Source organism: Rattus norvegicus, chromosome 9 (assembly GCF_021556685.1).
Source record: "Rattus norvegicus strain SHRSP/BbbUtx chromosome 9, alternate assembly SHRSP_T2T, whole genome shotgun sequence".
Lineage (NCBI taxonomy): Eukaryota > Metazoa > Chordata > Mammalia > Rodentia > Muridae > Rattus > Rattus norvegicus.
The window spans coordinates 56,909,231-56,932,018 of NC_141542.1; the positions used below are offsets into that span (position 1 = coordinate 56,909,231).

General features: G+C 47.7%; 1 protein-coding gene across 6 annotated transcripts in view; it reads right to left on the reverse strand.

Annotated features, from left to right (window-relative positions):
- The window catches only part of Tbc1d8 (TBC1 domain family, member 8), a 110,055-nt gene extending 88,645 nt beyond the window's left edge, over window positions 1-21,410 (reverse strand). For 5 of the 6 annotated variants that reach the window (XR_015628893.1, XR_015628892.1, XM_087567598.1 and 2 more), the window contains exon 1: window positions 21,107-21,388. Coding sequence is in view for 4 of the 6 variants with exons in the window: in XM_087567598.1 (XP_087423724.1) it covers window positions 21,107-21,233 (127 nt within the window). In the remaining 2 variants the exon portion in view is untranslated. 6 annotated transcript variants of the gene reach the window in all.
- Window positions 21,411-22,788: the final 1,378 nt, after the last annotated feature.

A 22,788-nucleotide genomic window follows, 5' to 3' on the forward strand; every position in this document is an offset into this window, starting at 1 on the left:
CACACACACACACACACAAAACCATTTCAATCCAAGTGGGAAAAAATAAATACCCCCATCTTCTGTTTTGTCTTTAAGATGGTCTCACTCTGGACTCAGATTCAAAGTTCTCCTGCATCTGCCCCCTGAAGGCTGGAACTACAGGGTGCCCACCTGTAGTTCAGACTCTGTTCTCATCCAGCTGAACAGGCGGTCGTTCCCTTCATAACACTCCCCTCTCCTACAGTATCCATTCTAAGGTTGATTAACCACATGTACACCATGACCCTAGGCCCCTTTGTCTTTTATGACTTTGGCACTTCCAAGATGTCCCCCACCCCCCTGTCTTTTTATCAGTCAAAGACACTATGATTCAAGTTTTGATCTACTTAAAGAAACTACATCAATAGATGAAGACTTCCAGGTCCACATTAAATCCTTTCACGTTTTACCTGGAGAAGATAAATTTTAGTAAGATGTTCCAGACTTTAAAAAAAGCAACCTCTCTGAAGTTTACGACAAGAGGGCTTCTAACTTGCTCAGTTCCGATTCTAAATAAAGATCTCCAGGGAGGTGCACGTGTGCCTACAGAAGGTTGGCACGTGTGTTGCAAACAGTTCCTGGGTGATTACCTCTCTGAGTGAGCCTATCAGCCTCTGGCAACCAGATTACCCTTCTCAGTTTCTCCAGTATAAATAGACACTTTTTTATAGGGACTTTGGTCTGGAGTCTTAGAAGACTCAGGCATCTGGACTCTTGGGGTTCTCAGAGTCTGAACCACCAACCAAAAAACATACATGGGCCTCCCCACACATATGTTGCAGATGTGCAGCTTGGTCTTCATGTGAACCCTGAACAACTGGAGCAGGAGCTGTCCCAGAAGCTGTTGCCTATACATAGGATATGTTCTTCTAGCTGCGCTGCCCTGTCTGGCCTCAGCGGGAGAGGATGAACCTAGCCTTACAGAGACTTGAAGTGCCAGGGTGGGGGTTGGGGATTTGGCTCAGTGGTAGAGCGTTTGCAAGGCCCTGGGTTCGGTCCCCAGCTCCGAAAAAAAGAAAAGAAAGAAAAAAAAAAAGAAGTGCCAGGGTGGGAGGGGTACCCAGGGGGAACCCTACCTGTTCAGAAGAGGAGGGTATGGGGGCAAAGGATTGTGGGATTGTGACCAGGAGAGGGGTGGGGCAGCAGTGAAATATGAAATGACGTAAAGTAATTAAGTAAAAAACAATAAATTAAATTAAAAATAAAAAAGAGAAGATTCAGGTATCAACACAAGCTTTGCTTTGTAAAGACTATAAATAAAAGTCCAGAGTTCCTGTACAGTCTAATTCAAAGAAAGCAAATATACTATTATGTAAATTGCTAAAGGAAAAACCCCTCAGTGGGACCACATTCAGTGGCACTTGCTTGAAGAGTGCTGAGCAAGACAAGACAAAAACAATTTGCAAATGGTGGGGGAGGGCGCTTATCGGACTACAACAAGCTCTGAGAACTCCGACCAACAATATGGACCATACGGACAGAAAAATGAAGTAAAGCATGGAAAACTACTTGACTGGTACAGCTTAATCAGTCAGGCCATCAGTTCCAACCTAGTTAAACTCCATACCAGCAAAGGTTCATTGCTGTTGTTAAGACCGGACTCAGTCGGCTCGGCCAACGCAGGGATCCAGGCCACAGGCATGGTCTCCCAACAAAAAGGCATCAAGTCAGGCATGGCAAGTGACAGCTCCCCGCTCCTGTAGTCAGCACTTGGGAGATGTCTGTCAAGAGGCTCAGGACCTCAAGATCACCCTGGTCGAGATGAGACTGGATTACAGAAAGAAAAAAAAGAAGGAAGGAAGGAAGGAAGGAAGGAAGGAAGGAAGGAAGGAAGGAAGGAAGGAAGGAAAGAGAAGGAAGGAGGGAGGGAGGGAGGGAGGGAGGGAAGGAAGGAAGGAAGGAAGGAAGGAAGGAAGGAAGGAAGGAAGGAAGGAAGGGGGAAATCCTTGATCAAATAAGACTACGGGGCACTCAGAGCCTCTGTCATTCAAGAATTCCACCTTCTCAGAGGAAAAGAGGAGAGGGAGACAGAAGGGATTGTGTGAGGGGCGAGCAGGAGGGGTGGGGCAGGGATCCCGCCTAAAGTGAATTGAAAAGTTAAATTAAAAAAGAAAGGATTGCAACAAGATTTCAACAAGAAACAAAGTAAAAGTCTCCCCTCTTTAACAGATGATAAGAATCAAACCGGAGTCCCATTGTGACCAGAGCAACAGGCCAGCAAGTCAGGCTTCAATAAAAGCAGCCAAATTCTAATTTCGCATAGTTTTATCTTGCAGCCTCAGCCACCAAGGGAACTCCATGCAGGAACAATTTCCAGTTTTAACCCTTAGCTGTTTGTCAAAAGTCAGTTCCTAGGAACCTTAACCTCTAGAGGCCTAAGGAAGTTATTTTGAGTGGTTTCACAACATCGGGAGGCAAATGAACACCAATCACTTCTGGAGATCCTTGGAAACAATGTTTCCTCAACAAACAGTTTTCCTTCTGTCTATCCACAGACCCAGGTACACCTTCCTTTCCCACACTTTGCACAACCAAGGTGAGCAGTCAGACCCAACAGGGAGCAGCTCGCCAGTCTGCATTAAGCAGAACAACAATCCTGACAAGGGACGCCAAGCTCAAGCGTCACTTTCTTGCAGGTGTGCATGGGTGAGAGTGCCTGCATTTGTTTCTCCTATGGCTCCCCTGAGGGGAGGAGCTACATATATCCACCCCGTCATGATTTCCCAGTGCCGCTGTACACGGTGTTACATAAACGGCTGAGCATCTGCTCAATGCTGATGCTTCCCAATTAGAACCCACATTTCCCACTGATGCAGCGAAGGGCTCTTTTTCAGAGCAGCCTCTGGCAGTCCAGGCCAATCATTAAAGGCACTGGGGCTCTCACCAGTCAGATCCCGTTGAAAGCTGTCATAAGCTTTGGTGGTTTAACTTCCTTCAAAAAGACTCAGGCATTTCACAGATACTTGTCTCTGAACTTTACACCACACTGGCAGACATACCACAAGTGCAATATTCCCAAAGCTGTGACAAGCGGGACAAATTTACGTTCATCTTAAACATGCCTGAGGTGCTTAAAGTGAGCTGTTCAAAACTACCACCCCAAAATATATTCTTTTGGGGTATCTATACTGATTAAAAGTTCAGAGTACTAGAAAACAGCAAACTGCCAGGAGAAGTTCGCTCCAACAAGAGGCAGATCCGACAAAGACTTAGGTGGAAGTGACCCTCCAAGTGATCCTTGGAGGAATAAGTCTTGTCTCAGGAGACACTTCACCTAGACCAGTGTCCTAGTTAGGGTTTTACTGCTGTGAACAGACACCATGACCAAGGCAACTCCTATAAGGACAACATTTGATTGGGGCTGGCTTACAGGTTCAGAGGTTCAGTCCATTATCATCAAGGCGGGAACATGGCAGCATCCAGGCAGGCATGGTGCAGGAGCTGAGAGTTCTTTTTTTTTTTTATTATTATTATTATTATTAACTTGAGTATTTCTTATATACATTTCGAGTGTTATTCCCTTTCCCGGTTTCCGGGCAAACATCCCTCTCCCCCCTCCCCTTCCTTATGGGTATTCCCCTACCAACCCTCCCCCCATTGCCACCCTCCCCCCAACAGTCTAGTTCACTGGGGGTTCAGTCTTAGCAGGACCCAGGGCTTCCCCTCCCACTGGTGCTCTTACTAGGATATTCATTGCTACCTATGAGGTCAGAGTCCAGGGTCAGTCCATGTATAGTCTTTAGGTAGTGGCTTGGTCCCTGGAAGCTCTGGTTGCTTGGCATTGTTGTACATATGGGGGTCTCGAGCCCCTTCAAGCTCTTCCAGTTCTTTCTCTGATTCCTTCAACGGGGGTCCTATTCTCAGTTCAGTGGTTTGCTGCTGGCATTCGCCTCTGTATTTGCTATATTCTGGCTGTGTCTCTCAGGAGCGATCTACATCCGGCTCCTGTCGGTCTGCACTTCTTTGCTTCATCCATCTTGTCTAATTGGGTGGCTGTATATGTATGGGCCACATGTGGGGCAGGCTCTGAATGGGTGTTCCTTCAGTCTCTGTTTTAATCTTTGCCTCTCTCTTCCCTGCCAAGGGTATTCTTGTTCCCCTTTTAAAGAAGGAGTGAAGCATTCACATTTTGATCATCCGTCTTGAGTTTCATTTGTTCTAGGCATCTAGGGTAATTCAAGTATTTGGGCTAATAGCCACTTATCAATGAGTGCATACCATGTATGTCTTTCTGTGATTGGGTTAGCTCACTCAGGATGATATTTTCCAGTTCCAACCATTTGCCTACGAATTTCATAAAGTCGTTGTTTTTGATAGCTGAGTAATATTCCATTGTGTAGATGTACCACATTTTCTGTATCCATTCCTCTGTTGAAGGGCATCTGGGTTCTTTCCAGCTTCTGGCTATTATAAATAAGGCTGCGATGAACATAGTGGAGCACGTGTCTTTTTTATATGTTGGGGCATCTTTTGGGTATATGCCCTCAGGCAGTTCAATGTCCAATTTTCTGAGGAACCTCCAGACTGATTTCCAGAATGGTTGTACCAGTCTGCAATCCCACCAACAATGGAGGAGTGTTCCTCTTTCTCCGCATCCTTGCCAGCATCTGCTATCACCTGAGTTTTTGATCTTAGCCATTCTCACTGGTGTGAGGTGAACTCTCAGGGTTGTTTTGATTTGCATTTCCCTTATGACTAAAGATGTTGAACATTTCTTTAGGTGTTTCTCAGCCATTCGGCATTCCTCAGCTGTGAATTCTTTGTTTAGCTCTGAACCCCATTTTTAATAGGGTTATTTGTCTCCCTGCGGTCTAACTTCTTGAGTTCTTTGTATATTTTGGATATAAGGCCTCTATCTGTTGTAGGATTGGTAAAAGGAGCTGAGAGTTCTACATCTTCATCTGAAGGCTGCCAGCAGAATACTGGCTTCCAGGCAGCTAGGATGAGGGTCTTTTTTTGCTGTTGTTTATGGACTTTGAAGACTTATTTATTTCTATTTATATGAGTACACTGCAGCTGTCTTCAGACACACCCTAGAAGAGGGCATCGGATTCCATTGCAATGGTCATGAGCCACCATTGTTGCGAATTGAACTCAGGACGTCTGAAAGAGCAGTCAGTGCTCTTAACCGCTGAGCCTTCTCTGCAGCCCTAGGGTGAGTTATAACCCGTACACTCAGTGACACACCTACTCCAACAGGGCCACACCTCCTAACAGTGCCACTCCACTGTTAGTATAGAGCATATACAAACCACCACAACCAGGCAGCCCACCTTACAAAACCTCCTGCCCACTCAGCCTTCAGTAGAGGAGCTCTGCCTCACTCTCTCCTTGCCCTTCCGTTGACTGAGCTGCCTGGGGATTGCTGTAGATCAGATCTCAGACCTAACACCACTCCTTGCCAAGACAAAGAGAAGCCTTCAGGAGGAAGCGAAGACAAAAACAGTCAACCGTGAGGCTGCAGAGAGCTGTCCTTGCGTCCGATATAAAACCTTTCATTGACTCCATCTTCCCTGGGCTGCTGGTGCAGAGGGAGTACTGATATGAAAACTACAGAAGTCGGCAGGGCCTCCGCTGCCTCTGCTCTTGTAACTGAATCCACTGGAGACAGTGCACTTCCCAACCAGGATCCTTTACGACTCTAGGCCAAAGATCTGGGCTCCGGCATAAAACTGTTCAAGGCGGCAGATCCCGCTGATCTAAGGGCTCCACATCTACAAACGCCCTCCACTTAGCTGCAGCTTCACAGTCTGAGTTCTATAACCCAGCACTCACATATTGGAAGTAAACAGCAGACTCCGGAAAGTTGTCTCCGACCTCCATACTCTGACTCCCTCGCACCTCACACCTGGCTCAATTGAAGTGCAAGTTTAAAGCTCCATACATCCCAGAACTGGAAAGGACCGCGTTAGAGGCTGTTCTGTCCTTCAGACGGATTCTGTCTCAAGGGTGGTATTGACGCATTCCGTCATTGTCTCGTGGATTCCAAGTCTTCCTTCTCTAATGTACTCTATAAATAAGACGATTTTATCCAAAGCAGAACCCTATAACTGTGGTCACTGTGATTTCTGGTAAGGTTTATTGTTTCCTCAAGATAGAGCTATAGGCTCTGGGAATTCTTAGACATGAAACATGGCTATAGTTCCAGATGGAGATACGCCAGACCCTAGGCCAAGCCCAGTTTCTTTCTAACCCAAGCATCACAAACCCCAAAAGGGTCACATGCCCTCCCTAGCACTCCCTACAGTGCGAGCTCCCAAGCAGCATGGGCTAACTCTGACAGAGCAAGGAAAGGCAGAGTCCCAGACTCCCAGGGTCTAGAGGACCCCCAACCCCTTGCCTCCCAGGAGCCTAACCCATTAGCAGAACTCACTTCAGTTTGGGTTGGGGCTTGGGAAGGGGGGGGTGTTATGGAGGGATAACCAGTCAGACCAGTAAGGGCTTCTATGACCCAACTCTGTCCTACTGAGCCCAGTTCCATTCCTGTCTGACTTAAGACACCTTGGATTCTGTCTGATTTCTGTCACGCCTTCTAACTCCAGGCCAGACCAAAGCATGTATCAAACTCACAGAGTTCACACCATAAATCCACTGAGCCGGGAAGAACTTGCCTAGACCTACAAGCATCAGTGCAATGCCCTGTGAGGCACCTATGCTGATTATCTGGCTCCCGGGGTGGGGGTTTGGGGGAGGGAGGAGAACGGGATTGCTGCTTCATAGCTCACCCACTATGCCAAAGCTATGAGTGCCTTAGACCAATCAAACAACGTTCAAACTAGACAGCTAAGGTTTCTAGAACAAGAGCGGGCTCCGAGAAACAGAAGCCAGGCACAGAAAGTTCCTGGATCAGCTACTGTTTAGTCAATCAGCTAGTCAACTGGCTGCCTCGCGGTTAAGGAACAGCAGGTTCTCCTGCATGGAATGCTGTTATTGCAATTAAACAACGCATTGGCTTGGCCTGTTCAGCCCACTGCAGGTGCCCAGACTGCGTCCCTACTTAGCCTCAGTGAATTACACTCACCTAGCAGAGTTTAACTTAGCTTCTGGTTTTCGTAGAAAATGTTCACACCTGGCTCTCCGGGTTATAGAGAAGTTAAGATTCAAACTAGGAAATGGACTTGTGCCACGAGACGCACGACCACTGCAGAGGCTTCCCAGCTCTTTTCTTCCCCGAATCTCAATGTTTTGTTTGGATAAATGAAGATGGGCAAAAGGCTCAAGGGGAAACAGCATCCACGTCGTACAGACCTGTGGTTACAAGCCCTTCCGAAGGGCAGAAATCAGCACCGTTGCTTCAGTAACATACACCGACGTCAATATACCTCGGTCCCTGCCTAACGACCCTTTCCCGGTCAATACAGCAAACCACAGGCAACACGCTGGCCTCTGGCCGTGAAGCTGACTTAGCATCTCGAGTTTGACTTATCAGATTCAGGAATCTGTGTGAGCCACCACACCCGGACCAACGACAACACAGTTAGCATGACCTGTCTGTCACAGGGAGAGAGCAAGCCGCCATCACCAAGGACTCCCTAGGGCACAGGTGGTCGGCTGTTTCTAATGGCTGTCTTCACCTCAAGCAACCTTCGTCTCGAAGGTTGATTAGGCAACGTAATCCCACACGAGCCGGCCTTTAACCCGTAGGCACTAAGCCTTATCTGTTCTGAAACCCGAGTGTTCAAATGTCCTTTTCTATAGGAGAGACGCTGCAGATTGAAGGTGTGGTCCACAGGCAGAGTCTGGAGACACTATATTTACTAACGCCTAACCTGACCCTTCCCGCCGGCCAGATATTGTTGCTGATGGATCCTGCACAGGGGAGATCAATCTCAAGCTACATATTCAGAGAGCAAGGTTTTACACTCGGTCAGGTTTTACACGTAACTCTAACAACAAAACATCAGCATAGCCCGGAGGCCACTTCAGTTTTGTGCCTCCCACGACTTCTCTCTGAGGTTGAACTGTGTTCACAGTTGAAGTGTTCCTGTTGTTCAAATACCACTTCTTGTGGAAAAGGTCCAGGAGACCTTTTCTAAACTACTCCTCACGAGGCAAACCCCATCGGAAGAATACCCAGCATTCTATAGACAAAGTTCTCTGCATCCCTGCCTGGCCAACAAACCACAGACATATTCAAACCCCTCTGAAATACCCAATAATTGTTATAAGTCAATTATGAAGTGTCCCTTGGTCCTCAGCTGCTGATGGTCTGTCAATGGGTTCTGGAAATCTTAAGAGGTGGGGCTACCTAGATAAAATAGGGCCCTTCGAGAGTACCCCTAATGGCTGCCCTTTTCCTGGGCTCCCTCCCCTCCTTTCTGGCCATGTGAGGCAAACTGCCTGTCCCACCACATGTTCCCAGCCTTGGTGTGAATCCTCATGTGAGGCCCAGAAGCAGTAGGGCCAGCAGATGTGGATTGAAAACCCAGAAATCATCAGCCAAAAGCAAGTAAGTCTCTTCCTGCTGGGTGGCGTGTGTCATGTGTTTCATCACAGGGCCCAAGTTAACTCAGCATTTCAAGAGGACCAAGCCTCCAGGTCAGCTCGTGTGAGTCACAGACTTGATAACCAACCTATAGTTTCCTTCTAAAAATAAATTGCATTGCTTAAATCCTGATTATACTATTATTATTATTATTTATTTAAAAGGTACATCTGTGATGCTGAGACAGAAAACCTGAGCACACAGGAAGGCCAGGGAAGATGGCTACCCTCACCTACCTACCCCAGACGAGGCAGCCAAAAGGGCATCCAGAGCCTCTGGTATACTTCGCCACCGAGTTATAACCTCAACCCATGTTCCCCAAGTTTTAAGCTCTTCTCAAAGCATCCCTCACTCCCGGTGATGCAGTTTCTGTCTAGTGCTAAGCCAATATCCTTGGGTCCCATTTTGACGGGTTAATTCTTTGAGTTCTCCTATCCATAACGGCTCCCACACCAAGTGAGCGTGGATTCTTCCTAGGTGAGCTGATTCTCCAGCTCCCTACTGACCAACTGGATGCCCAACATTACACCAGAACTCGGGCACCTCCTAGCAGTTAATGGTGCCATCCTCTAGGACTGACCCACCTCAGATGTCAACGGCCAGGTTGTCACCTGGACCTCTTCTGACCAATCAGCCGTAAGCCAGGAATCACCGTGGTTCCCTCCTCGACTTTGATCAGTTATTTGAACAGCCTGCAGCACTCCGGAACTCATTATGATAGAGGATATTGGTAAGTAAAGAGATAAAGGAGCGTCCTAGGATGAGGTCCAGAAGATTCCAAGCCCACAAGCTGTACTTTCTGTGAGGTTGGAGCGCACTCTTCTCCCTGGCAACATGATCTGCTCCCCAGCTCCGACTCCTGGAACCTGTAATTTAGGCACGTTTACGAAAGTCTCATCAAGTAGGATCAGTTGTTGGTTTGATCCTTCTTCCCTTTCCCAGGAGCATGGGGCAAGAGCCAAGAACTCTAAGCTTCTGATCGCGGTTGGTCCAGTTGCTTCAGTAGAACAAAGGATGCCCCCCATCACTAGGAAATCTCAAAGGATTAAGATCTCTGAGCCGGGAACCCGGGTCAGAGGGCAATCATTGGAACAAAACATGCTCCTGACTCCCAGTCACACAAAATTATAGGCGTGTTAGGAGCTCGGGCCAAGGAGAGATACCAATGTGTTTATTGCGTATAGGAAGTTGCTCACAGGGTCTGAATCTCCTCTGTACAGAACCCTTGGCTTGATTTCAAAAGCAAGACTTCCTTGAGAAACGGTACCTAAGGCCCCTGGTGTGGATGTCTCACCTGCCCCCTGACTACTCAAATCTTGCCCTAGCCCATCTAAGGCCTGGCATCTCTTTCCCTGGTTCACCACACCCAGAGATTTGGCATTCCACAGATACTGTGTATCCACAAATAATAAACTTTAATCAGAAAAGAAAAATAAGTATTTCAGACACATTCACTAACTACCCTCAGTGCCCTCCCTGTTTCCCAAAGACTAGTGGGCTTCAGTCTGTTCCAAACCACATGACAGAGCCTCCTGCCCATGTCTTGCCAGCCTTCTCCCTACTGTGAGCAGACTGGATTCCCTCCTCCCTGCTCACACAGACTTCCCCTTTAGTTTCAAGGAAAATACATTTGCTGATTTTCTTCTATGCCTCTGGCTACTCCTTGGTTCTTAACTGTTTTCTCTACTGCAAGGGCTGACTGAGCAGCTCCCAGGAATCTTGAGTCTAACAGATTCCCCATGGCCTCAGGCCCTTTGAACATACTGTTTCCATGTCTCCTGGGTACTTTCTTCGACCTTTGACCACATCTCACACAGTCTGCAGGTCTCAGCTGAGATCACAGATCCTGAGCCCCAGTCCACAGGGCTCTGACCCGCAGTATTTTGTTGATTTCATCTCCTGTACCCTTGTATCTGCCAGCATCTATAGCCTTGTAATTTAATGTCTGGGAATTTCTTCTTCTCTGATTTTAAGTAATTAGCCTGACTTTGCCAGCATATATGGAAAACAAAATGGTTTCATACATGGAATCTTCTGCAGTGCAAACATTGTTTGGGTTGTTTTATAGTAACTGCTACTATTGCTTTACAAGTTAAGAACTTGAGACCCTAGAAGAAGCAAGTCATGTGACAGAGTCACCCGTCAGAGATTGGAGGAGGCACAGAGAGTGTAAATCTAAACTGCTTTCCTCTCTAGAGGGAGAAAAATAAAATCTAGAGTGGATTATCTTTTTAAGTTTAAATGAAAATATCTGACGAGGTTAGCTCATTTCTGAGCACAGGTGTAAGCCTGTGTAGAACCCACCCCGTACATGCTAGACATTGGGAAGCTAAACACAGCCCATTGAAGGGACACGGAACCGACCACAAGACCTTCTGAGGCAAGGGCAGAACACTGTCCCATCAGTTTCTTGATCCCCCCACACCCACACAGAGGTGTCAGGCAGACTTACCAAGCTCTCCCAAGTTTTAGCTTCTGCTCAGTTTAATGAAAGCTAAGGGTGTACATAAAGAAGCACTAACCCTGGAGAGGCTCATGTGGATGACACAAAAGTCATCTCACTCTCACCTGACACTCCTCCCCTCCCCGACTCTCCCTTACTCCCCCGATACCTTATCCCCCCTTCCTTCCCCAGAGAACAACCTCTTCTGATTCCTCCTTTGTACTCCCCTTTTTCTCTCCAAGTCCACGCCCACAGTACTTCATGAATTTTCTTTTTTCTTATTTTTAGTGTCAGGAATCAAACCCAGGACTTTGTACACAGTATTCAAGGGCTCTCCTGCTACACCAGATCCATGGCAGTTTGGGATGTTCTTGTTGCTAATGGAATCTCACCAAGTAGCCCAGGCTAACCCTGACCTCTCAACCACCCTATCTCTGCCTCCCTCATCCTTGATTACCAACCTGTCGAACCTCACTGAGCCTCTCTAATTCTTAGTGTAGATGCTAGCTGTCAGCTCTTAGCCGGGGAGGATTCAGCTGCCTCTCACTGGCCACAGGTCACCTGCCCAGCACATCCCACCCGCACAATAATTTCAGCATACCACATGACCAAGAGCACAAAGTAAAAGGAACATGTTTTACTTTGGACAGAACCTTTAGCAGCCAATATGACACTTATCAGGTTGTTTCCCCACTCTCTATGTGAACTCTCACACGTAGGAACACTGTACAAAGATTGAAGGGGGCTGGAGACGCCTCAGTGGTTAAGGACCAGGGTTCTGTTCCCAGCACCCACATGGCGGCTCACAACTATCTGCTTTCAGTTCCCAGGGATCTGATACCCCCTTCTGACCTCCCTAGGTAGTGACACACATGGATTACACACACACACACACACACACACACACATATATTCAGGCAAAACACTCACAGTCGCGGAACAAAATAATCCTTTAAAGGAATAAATGGTCACAACAATAATATGTACAATAGTAAAAACAACAACTAATTCAAATAGCAACCAGCAGGGAGATAGATAGAAATAGTCATCCAATGGGCGGCCTCAAATGCGTGAAAATGAGAGTACTCTCGCTATACATGCCATGATTGGATGTCTTGTTGAGGGAAATGGGTAACCAAGCTGCTGAAAACAATATAAGCCTTGGATAAAGCACAATTCCCATTACATGCTTACAAAATTATACAGAATGAAATATGCACCGCATAGGGACAGACCTAAGCCTGCTAAAACTATAAAGGAAAGCAAGAATTCAGGACAATGAGGGCGAGGGAAGCAACAGATTTTTGCTAACCAGAAGTCAGCGCTCAGGCTCTGTGGCTTATTCTCTATGCTGGCATCGCACTCGGGACCTTGCACTGATCCCACACTCAGAACGATGCATGACACTCGTCTTCTTAAGGATGGTAAGGATGTTTCTTTTGTTAATTTTTCTCTCTTTTGTGAAAAGCAGATCTCTTAAGAAAAGAGATAAAAATCCAGTAGTCTGATAGGACCCCAAAGCAGTCAGAAAAACAAGTGACGAGGGGGGCGGGGGGTGGGGGGGTCACAGCACTGAGTTAACAGCTGAGGTCACAGGCCTCAGTTAAGTGGCTGCTACCAAGCTGGAAGCTTTGTCTGGCTCAGAGTGGAGTCACTTCTGTAAGGTTACCTATGGGAAACCAACAGCCTGCACCACCAATACTCAACAGCCCTGTCCTCCAGCACCCCACACTCGCATGAGACGTGAGAAACAATGTTCTGCTACTCATTCCAATGTTCAAAACACGCAGAATTTCCACTTCCAGGGTGAAGCTCACAGGCTCCCATCTCAGATCCACCTGGATGTTCATTCACTCAACAAATATTTGCTAAACATGTTCTAATGGCAAGAACCACTCCGGCCAGATAGAGAGTACTGCAGAGGGACAGGACTCCCCCATCCCACCCCACCCCCATTCCCTGCTACCAGTCATGCTCTAGTTGACTGTAGGCACCAGATAAAGCCACCAGGAGCTGAGAAGTAACACAGGTGAAAAGCAGATGTTCAAGAAAAGCAGAGGGCCCAACTTCTCAGCAGGGAAGGAGCAGTGTGCCCCACACTTCCAGGAAATGGAATTCAGGGTGACAAGAAGAGACACTAAGAAGGGACGATGAGGTGCATGTAGCCTGCTGTGTGAGCCAGTGGGGACAGTCAGGAAAGACAGAGGCAGAGAATACTGCCTGGGTCTTGTATGTAACAGCAGGAGGTGGAGACAGCCCAGGACTTAGCAAAGGGGAACCGCCCACAACACAGAACAAGGAATACCTACTCAGGTTACATTTGGACACATTTGATGAACAGTGTATACAAGTGGGGGAAACCTGAGTCAGTAAACTGTTATCTCTGGTATTTGCTACTTTAATTTTCAGTACTTTCCTCCCTTCCTCAATGATCTTAAAACGCAAGGTCAAGAACATACAATCCTTGTCCTTCCCCACTGTGAAATTCATCCTCTCAAAGCTAAGGGGTATTCAGCTCACACTTGCTGGTCCTTGGGAGTTTCCAGTGCCTGGATTCTCACTGCCCAAACCACAGGCTGCACTGTTCCCCTTCTATGCTCTGAGGGCAGATACCAAGAATGACTTTGATCATCTCTGCTCTTACTGTGCACTCACTAAGGGCAATTCTTGGAAACCACCAAGTTTTCTGTTAATGGTTTATTAGCCCCAGGGATTATACCCATTATTTTGTTCCTGTCATTTTCCAGATTTGTACACCCAATTCAAACTACTCTATTTATGGTTTCTTTCTTAATGGTATTTTGGGAAAACAAGACCAAAGCAGTCAGACTCCAAAGCAATGTGGAGACCCCGACACAGTGCAGCAGACTGCCCTGCTCAGAAGATCCTCCTTGTTGGTGGAAACAAAAATCACCAACAAATCAAGTTACCTGAATGGGTGCCCAGGCAATACCAGACATGCCTGCTACCCGAGTTTCATTTCTATGCTTTGATAAAACAGACTGACAAAAAACAGCTTGGGAAGGTTTCCCTGGCTTCACCGCTGTAGGTTATAGTCCATCACCATAGACACATCAGGGCCACTGCATCCACATCCACATCCACAATTAAGAGCGGAGAGAAAAATAAATGCATGAATGTTCATTTATTCTTAGTTCTCTCTTTTGCAGACTTCTACCAGTAAGGGTCTTGCCCTCCAAATGGATGGAACTTGAGAATATCATCCTGAGTGATGTAACCCAGTCCCAAAAGGACATGCATGGTATGTACTCATTTATAACTGGATAGTAGCCAAAAATACAGGATACCCATGCTTACTCCACAGACCCAAAGAAACTAAACAAGAAGATTCAGGATGCTTGAATCTCACTTAAAAGGGGGGAATAAAATAGTCATAAGAGGCAGATGGGGGGAGGGAACTAGGAGGGAGGAGGGATAGGGAGGGGGATGGGGGGGGTGTTCAGGATCAGATGTAGGGAAGAAGAGATGGCCAGATGGCCATGAAAATAAATGAGAATCTGCAACTGATTAGGGGTGAGGAGGTGGTGAGCATTTCCAGTAGGAAACAGAGACCTGGGATAAGGGAGGCTCCCAAGAATCAGTGGGGGTGACCTTAACTATGCTTCACAGCATTGGGGATATGGAACCTGAAGAGGCCACCTTCTGTAGCCATGCAGGAACCCCAATGGAGCTATAGGGACACCAACCCACCCATAGAACTTTCAACCCAAAATTTATCCTGTCCACAAGAAATGCAGGGATTGGGGATGGAGCAGAGACTGAGGGAAAGACCAACCATTACTCGGCCCAACTTGAGACCCATCCATCCCAAGGGCAAGCACCAATCCCTATTAATGATACTCTGTTATATCTGCAGATAGGAGTCTAGCATGGCTGTCCTCTGAGAGGTTACACCCAGCAGCTGACTCAGACAGACACAGACATCCACAGTCAAACAGTGGATGGAGCTTGGGGACTCTTATGGAAAAACAGGAGGAAGGATTACAACCCTGAAGAGAATGAGAACTCCATGGGAAGAGCAACAGAGTCAACTAACCTGGATCCTTGGGGCTCTCAGAGCCTGAATCACCAACCAAAGAACAAACATGGGCTGGCCTCCCACACACATGTAGCAGATATGCAGCTTGGTCTTCATGTGGGTCCCAAACAGCTGGAGTGGGGGCTATCCCAAAAGCCTATTTGTGGGATATGTTTTTTCCAACTGAGTTGCCTCACCTGGCCTTATCAGCTTCGAGATGATGTGCCTAGCCTAGTGGAGACTTTGTGTACCAGGGTGGTGAGGTGTGTGTTTGGGGGGGGGGGGGTGGCTCAGAGAAGAAGGGGGAGTGAAGGGGAAGGACTGTAGGAGGGGGTGACTGGAAGGGGAGCAATGAGCAGAATGTGAAGTGAATAAGTTAAAAAAAAAAAAAAAGAGTCCCACCCTCAAAACAATGTCACTCGGGGTTGGGGATTTAGCTCAGTGGTAGAGTGCTTGCCTAGCAAGCGCAAGGCCCTGGATTCAGTCCCCAGCTCCAGAAAAAAAAAAGAAAAAACAAACAAACAAACAAACAAAAAAACCCAAACCAATGTCACTCACATTCAGGGTGGTCCTTCCAACCTCAATTAACCAAGTATTACAAACAAACAAACAACAACAGCCCTCACATGCATGCCCATAGGCCTGATCTAAGCAATCCCTCAGTAAGACCTTCTTCCAGAGGCTAAAGAGTTGGTTCAGCAGTTAAGATCACTTGTACTTATAAAGGACTCAGACTTGATTCCCAGCACCCACGTGGAGGCTTACCATCTTTTGCTTTCTTACCAAGCAAATATGTGGTATGTGGACATACATACAGGTAAAACATTCATTACACGAAAAATAATAAAATAGATCTTTAAAAAAAAAAAAAACAGACTCTTTCCCAGGTAATTTTCAGTTGTGAATTAAGCTGAGTAATTTTAAGCTGAGAATTAAAACTAGCCATGATACTAGCCAACAAAACAAAACAAAGCAAAACAAAACAAAACAAACAAACAAACAAACACAAAAAAAAAAAACCCACAACAGCATACTCTGACTTCATTCATATCCGAATTGCCAACACAATCCACAGAAGGATCTAGGGCATAGTTCTTTGTATGTGATCTTTTTCCTTCTTTACTGTTGTTGGTTTGATTTGGGTTTTGTTTTTATTTATTTATTTTTGAGGCAAGGTTTTACTCTAGTCAAGGTTGCATACAATTCACAACTTAGCCAGGGGTATTTTCAGACTATCCTCCAACATCCTAATGATGGCAGGATGACTCACTCCCTCTGGCATGGGGATTAACGTGTATAATCCCACAGGCTGCAAAATGCCTTTCCATTGGCAGTGGGCAATATGCTTCCCAGCATTGATTTTAATGTGTTGATTTTTAAATGGCATTTAGGAAGCCAGGCGTGATGGCTCAGGCTGGTAATTCTAGCCCTTGGGAGGCCGAGGCGGGAAGACCGCTTCTAGATCTAGACCAGCTTGGGCTACAGAGTCCCAGGCCAGGCCCACATCTCATAACAGACAAACTTCTTCACACATTTATTCTCAGAAGCCTTCACTCACATCATTCCTTTCTTTTCATGTTACTTCTTCCCCCCCCCCCCCTTCCAACCTATTAGGAGCAGAGCATGAGGAAGAGTAATTATCCAGCTTAATTCTAACACTTTCCTGGGAATCCTTGTGTGGATGGCACTGAACCACTTCTAATCTTCCAAAGCAACTTCAACAGCATCCAGCTTTAACCCTTGCAACACAGTTACAACTCTCGCTCCAAAGACTGCACAAAGCTCAGGCCTCCTGCCCCACACTGACTTAATTCCGACCCCAAAGCCGATATCATCCATTATTTTCCACTCCTCCCTACTCCCTTCCCTGATCCTCTTTAGATAATCACAGATGCAGTAACGTGGACAGGGGCTGTGGTCAGCACTCTGCAAATCAGAAAACATCAATACCTTAGTCAAGTTGTGTGTTTATAACAACCAGGCTCTTTAAGAAAACAGCTGTAAGGGTATAGAGGAATGCACAGAACTAAACGCTGAGAAGTCAAGTCTTTGAGGCAGGGAGATCTTGTCTAGGATGCCTGAGCTTTAGAGTTACATTCATCCCTACGGCTTTAAGTGTTTCGGAGAAACCGGGGGGGGGGGGGGGGGGCTGTGGAGATGCTGGATGCTCTCTCTGTCCACCGCCTCCCACGTGCTCCCTTGCTGGCTCTTTGTTCTCCCAGGCTGAACTGAACTTTCATACGCAATATTCTCATGGGCTGTAGACTGTATCCAAGTGAACACTGCCTACATTGACGTCCTTCCCAGGGCGGCAAAACTGCTTCTGCCTGCACAGCTTTGGAAATATCTCACCGTGTTCTAACCTGACCCTGACGTGGGTGGCAGCCACCCAGAAGTTCCCAGAGCCAGGATTTCATACTCCAGCCACCTCTCCTCTCAAAGAAAAATGGGTCCCAAGAGGTGGTAAAGGTACCCATACTTGCTGACTACCTGAGAAGTAAGTGCCATGGTCCCTCCCCCTGTCCCCCAAAGCAGGGGCTCCAAAAATAAAGGAGGCAGAAGAGGATAAAGAGGAGGAGTACAATGTCGGTCTATCCACCAATCGCGGCGTCCCACAGTGGTCAGCTGACAGGTAAACAGGAAGCCCAGAAGAGGCAGGGGATGCTCCTGTCTAATAGCCTTGGTCACAACGCTGGCTGAACCCAACTTGCACCCCAAAGAGAAGCCTCATACATACATGTTTTCTTCCACCTATTCCTCTTACAATGTTCACTGAGACTACATCGTGAACCAAGCACCATCAAAGGTCAAATGCCTACCCTTATAAACAGGCAATTTAATTGAGAAAAACATCTCAGGGGCTGGAGAGATAGCTCAGTGGTGAGGAGCTATTCTTCCTGAAGACCCAGGTTCGATTCCCAGCACTCATACAGCAGTTTACAGCAGTCAGTAACTCCAGTTTCAGGGGAACCAACACCCTCACACAGGCATACATACTAGTTAAACATCAATGCATATAAAATAAAAAAAATTTAAGAAAGGAAAAACATGAGTATTACATGAGAAAAATGTAGTTTGAATGAAAATGGCCCCCACAGTCTCATATATCTGAATACTTGGTCGCCAGTTGGTGGAACTGCTTGGGAAGGATTAGGTGGTGAAAAGGCGTCTAACTGGGAGGTGGGCTTTGAGGTTTCAAAAGCTTAAGCCATTCCCAGTTTTCTTTCTCTCTCTCTCTCTCTGTCTCTATCTTTCTGTCTCTGTCTCTCTTGTCTCTCTGTCTTTCTGTCTCTGTCTCTCTGTCTCTGTCTTTCTGTGTCTGTCTCTCTTTCTCTCTCTGTTTGTCTCTATCTCTCTCTCTGTCTGTCTTCCTCCCTTCTCTCTCTCTCTCTCTCCCCCCACCTCTGGACCTCTGGTAGTTAGCTCATCGTGAGAGCTCTCAGCCACTGCTCCAGCACCATGCCTGCCTCATGTTTGCCTGCCTGCCCCCCCACCATGATGGTCATAGATTCAGCCTCTGAAACAACAAGCCCTTAATAAATGGTTTCTTGATCAGCTGGTGTTTTGTCACAGCAGTAGAAAAGTGAAAACTAAGTCAGAGAATCAGAAATTTAGGGAGAAAAAAATGGAGCCATGGGGAAAGAGGAAGGGGAGAAGGGGAGGGGGAGGGGGAGAGGGGGAGAGAGAGAGAGCTCGAGCATGCAGGAGGGTATATTATAACCCTCAGACAAAGGTTGTGTTTGTGAAAATGGGCAATCCAAATTATGTTAACCTTTGGACTTTTGTATGCCTAAACTCCTACTATCTAATAACAAATTTAGCATAACAATATGAGGAAAACATTACTGTGCTCTCTCCTTTATCTCAGACCTGTTAGCCAATCTCCTGGCTTCTCTGCAAAAAGAACTGTAGAACCAGCTTCAACTCTCATCATTTTAGCCCCATTATTCCCTTTAAACACAATAGAGCCCACAGGCCCTCACATTGCTAAAATCTGCCCATTGCAATTCTATGTTTCTCAACAACTGCCAGACCGGAGTTGCTGGGTGGTACATCATTCCTGATTGTCCAGCATTCCTGGGAGGCTGAGTGAAGACAAGCTCAAAGGAATACACTAGGTCTGGGTTGCTCGATAAATGCTCAAAGGTCAAGAGTCACACTGCAAAGGGCATCTCACCCCGGCACAATCAGCAAGAGATTCTAGGTCTCTAAAAAACAAAGTATCTTCTCTCAATAGACTTTCTCTTTATTTCCATTTCTCTTTATGCCTGGTGGCATGTGCTTGTAATCCCAGTCCTCCAGAAGCTATGGCAGCAGGAACAGGAATTTGAGGCCAGCCTGGGTTATACATTGTAACCTGTGTCTCCAAGAGAAGAGAGACGTCTCCACATATTCACAAGATAGAGACAAAAGAAACACCTGAGAAGTCCAAAGCCCTGGGTATCACAACACAAGACCTACAGGAGGATGGAGTCCACATCACTCTGAACTCATTACAAGTGAACTCTGTACATCTGAGTCATAAACTCTCCAAAGGTCACACAAAGCTGATTGGCAGCTCTGCCCTCTGCTGATTGGCACCTGGATCCTGCTAGATGGAGAGTAGTCTGAAGACTGCAGGCCCTTACTCACCTGTCCCACTGATTCCTCTCCAAGGCAGTAAGCTCATCAAACACCCCAGAGGGTCAGTAAATGGAGCGGGTGGGTGGCAGCGAAAGTGTCTGGGGAACAAACTGTTTCCCTACTTCCCAGTTTACAAGTCTCCTGTCCTACAATCACCCTCTGCAACAGAGGACTAATACACCAGATACTCTACTTAATCCACCATAAATTAACCACTGTCCCCAGTGTTGTACGGACACAGCCCTCTCCAGCCTCTTGGCCTCTGCTACCCAAGTTCTTGTTCTCCAGTCCAACATTAAACTCCACGGTGCTGCCCAGGGTCTCACAAAAGGTTCGTCGGCCTCCTTCCTACTACCGTAACTTCCAACCATGAAGCCCACCTGTTGTGCAAGTTGTCCCTGCTGTTTGGGGGGGGAGGGGCTCATGGCCACCCAGATGCCCAGAACCCACCCACCCGCCACTGTCTACTAACCTTGTCAACCAGAACCCTGCCATCTCCTACCCACTCCTGAGGTCTCAGGAAAGTCTTAGTTGTCATCATGGACCCCGAACCCATCCCACACCTACTAGTTTTCCCTGAAGCTAAAATACATGATTTCAGGTAGGAGCATATTCCTTATTTCTCCAATCAGACTACTCCCAAAGGGCCTTCTCCAGACTGGCCCAGGTGCAGATAGTCGCCTTCAGTTAACCTGAGCGTACAGTTTAGGTCTTTTGACCCCTCAGCGCCGTTCAGTAGAAAGTTATGAAAGGACCATCATCTAAGGTTCCTTTTACCAGAGCTCCTTATCCAAAGAAATCATTCCGACTTCCCCCCCCCAGGCAAAAACAACACAATTCCCCTTCCCTGACTGAGCAGGTGCTCTAGCTAACATCGCAAACTGATCCCAATCTCTAACAACTTTAACTTTTAGAAGGGGAAAATGCCTTGTTTGGGGGCAACTTCAAAGCCTATCGTATTTTTTGTCCTATCGTTCCTCAGGAGACATTGAATGGAGAAGCAAAAGCAGCATGCTTAACTTCGCTACTCAATTGCAGTGCCTCAGTTTCCCCTCGGAAAGACAGCCCCCGCCTCCTCAGCCAGAAAGTCCTGGATCTCTAGAGCCTCGCCACGATCTGGCCTTAAGTCCGCAGCTGCAACACCACCTGGAGCCACAGCTGCGTCCAGATGGCCAAGTCCGGGCCTGCCTGGGCGCACCCTTCTGTCACCTGGCGGGGCCCTAGGGCGCCCCGATCTCGCTGCCTTGGGACAAGCTCTAGAAACTGCGTCTCCAGCGTTCGCGAGCCAGGTCACATCAGATGCACCTGCCTCTCCCGGCCCGTGGGTCCCTGAGCTCCAAGCCCGAGCGGAGCTCGCGTGAGAAACGCAGAAGAAAGGAAAACAAGCCATAGGCAGGGCCGTCCTGGCCTCGTCGGCTGCCACCGAGACACCACCTGCGACACGGCCGGGCGGTAGGGACAGAGGCCGGGCCCGGCCGCCGCGCGCGCCCCTTACCGGTGAGGCGGCCGCCCCCCTCGCCGTGCCCGCGGCGCCGCTGCAAGACGAAGTAGCAGCTGCTCTTCTGGGTCACCCAGAGCTTCAGCGCGTTCTTGAGCAGCACCTCCTCGGGCTTGAGCCACATCGCGGCGAGCCTGCCGCGCCCGCGGGACCCGGTTCACATCGCCCCAGCCGCCGGCAGCACCGGGCCGAGCCCACTTGGAAGGAGGAGACAGGGGCTGCGCGCAGAGACAGCAGCGGGAGCGCCTGCCTAGCCCCAGAGCGCCAAGACCACAGCTCGCCGGGATCACCCCGCGCTGCCCGCCGTGGCCCCGCCCCAGTTAGGCCTCGCCCACCAGCAGCGGTCCCGCCTACCCCTGAAACCACGCCCTCCGCCCTCCCTGAGGCTCCCTTGGCGCCTCCCTGGTTTCCTAGTCCCTGCGGCTCCCCGCCAGGGTTCCGGAGTGGCGGGAGGAAATCTAAGCCCCTGCCAGGTCTCCTCCCTCCGTTCCGGGACGCGCCGAGTCTCGAATCCCCTCCTTCCCGGGAGGAAGCGAGTAACTGCGCGAGTAGTCTCCACGCTCCTGGTTTAATAGCTAGAGGAAGGATCTAGGGGGAAAAGACCTCTTGTTATCCAAACTGTAGTAGGTTGCCCAACCCAGAATGTTAACCTTGGAGAGCACAATGCACGCCAGTAAACTCGAGTTTCAAATAACAAAAGCTAGTAAATTCGAGTGTGTTCGAGTTTCAAATAACCAAAAGCTAACGCTGAAAATTGGAGACCATTGTATCTGGGTTTTTAAAAAATACTGCGCTCTTTTTGTTTCTTTAATGAACATATAATAACCGTGCATACAGAATGCTACATATTGTAGTCCATGTATACAGTGAGGACAGGGTCAGAGAAATTGCTTTCTGTCAATTCAAGCATTTACATTTATTCTTTATTACATTTTTTGGTGGGGGAGGGGTGGTCAAGAGAGACAGTTTTGGCAGAAGACAACTTTCAGGAGTCAGTTCTTGGCCTCCATTTACGCGGACCCTGGGGGATCCAAACTCAGGTCATTAGGCTTGGCAGCAATCATTTTGACAGTCCCCACTTACTATTTCTCACTATTTCTCTTACAGGATATTTCCCCACGCTTTTGTAAGGATCCAACTGAGCTATAGGAGAGGTAGAGACATAGGAACCTGAGGCAAGCAGCAGACCACACTGAACACTGAATGTCCCTCAGAGGCATAGGAGCTAGCAGCTAGCAGGTACCACTGTGAGACTCACCCCTGTGGGTCATCTCCACAGAAATTTAAAAAAAAAAAAACACTAGAACATAGGGACCAGGTAATAGTAACAAGAAGAAGCTGTGGGGCATGTGGACTCGGGGTTTTAAATAAATATTCCTTCTAGGCTGTAGTAGACAGAGATATGTGTTAGCTGTGTTAGTAGACCTTGAAAAGGACGAGGGAGGGGTTGGGGATTTAGCTCAGTGGTAGAGCACTTGCCTAGGAAGCGCAAGGCCCTGGGTTCGGTCCCCAGCTCTGAAAAAAAGAACCAAAAAAAAAAAAAAGAAAAAAGAAAAAAGAAAAAAGAAAGAAAAGGACGAGGGAAAGGGATCCAAGTGTTCTCTGTGGGGAGGCAGTTAGATCCAATATCTTAGCCAAAGGGAGGGGAAAGGTTTCCTTAGTCCATGGGTTTTGACAAA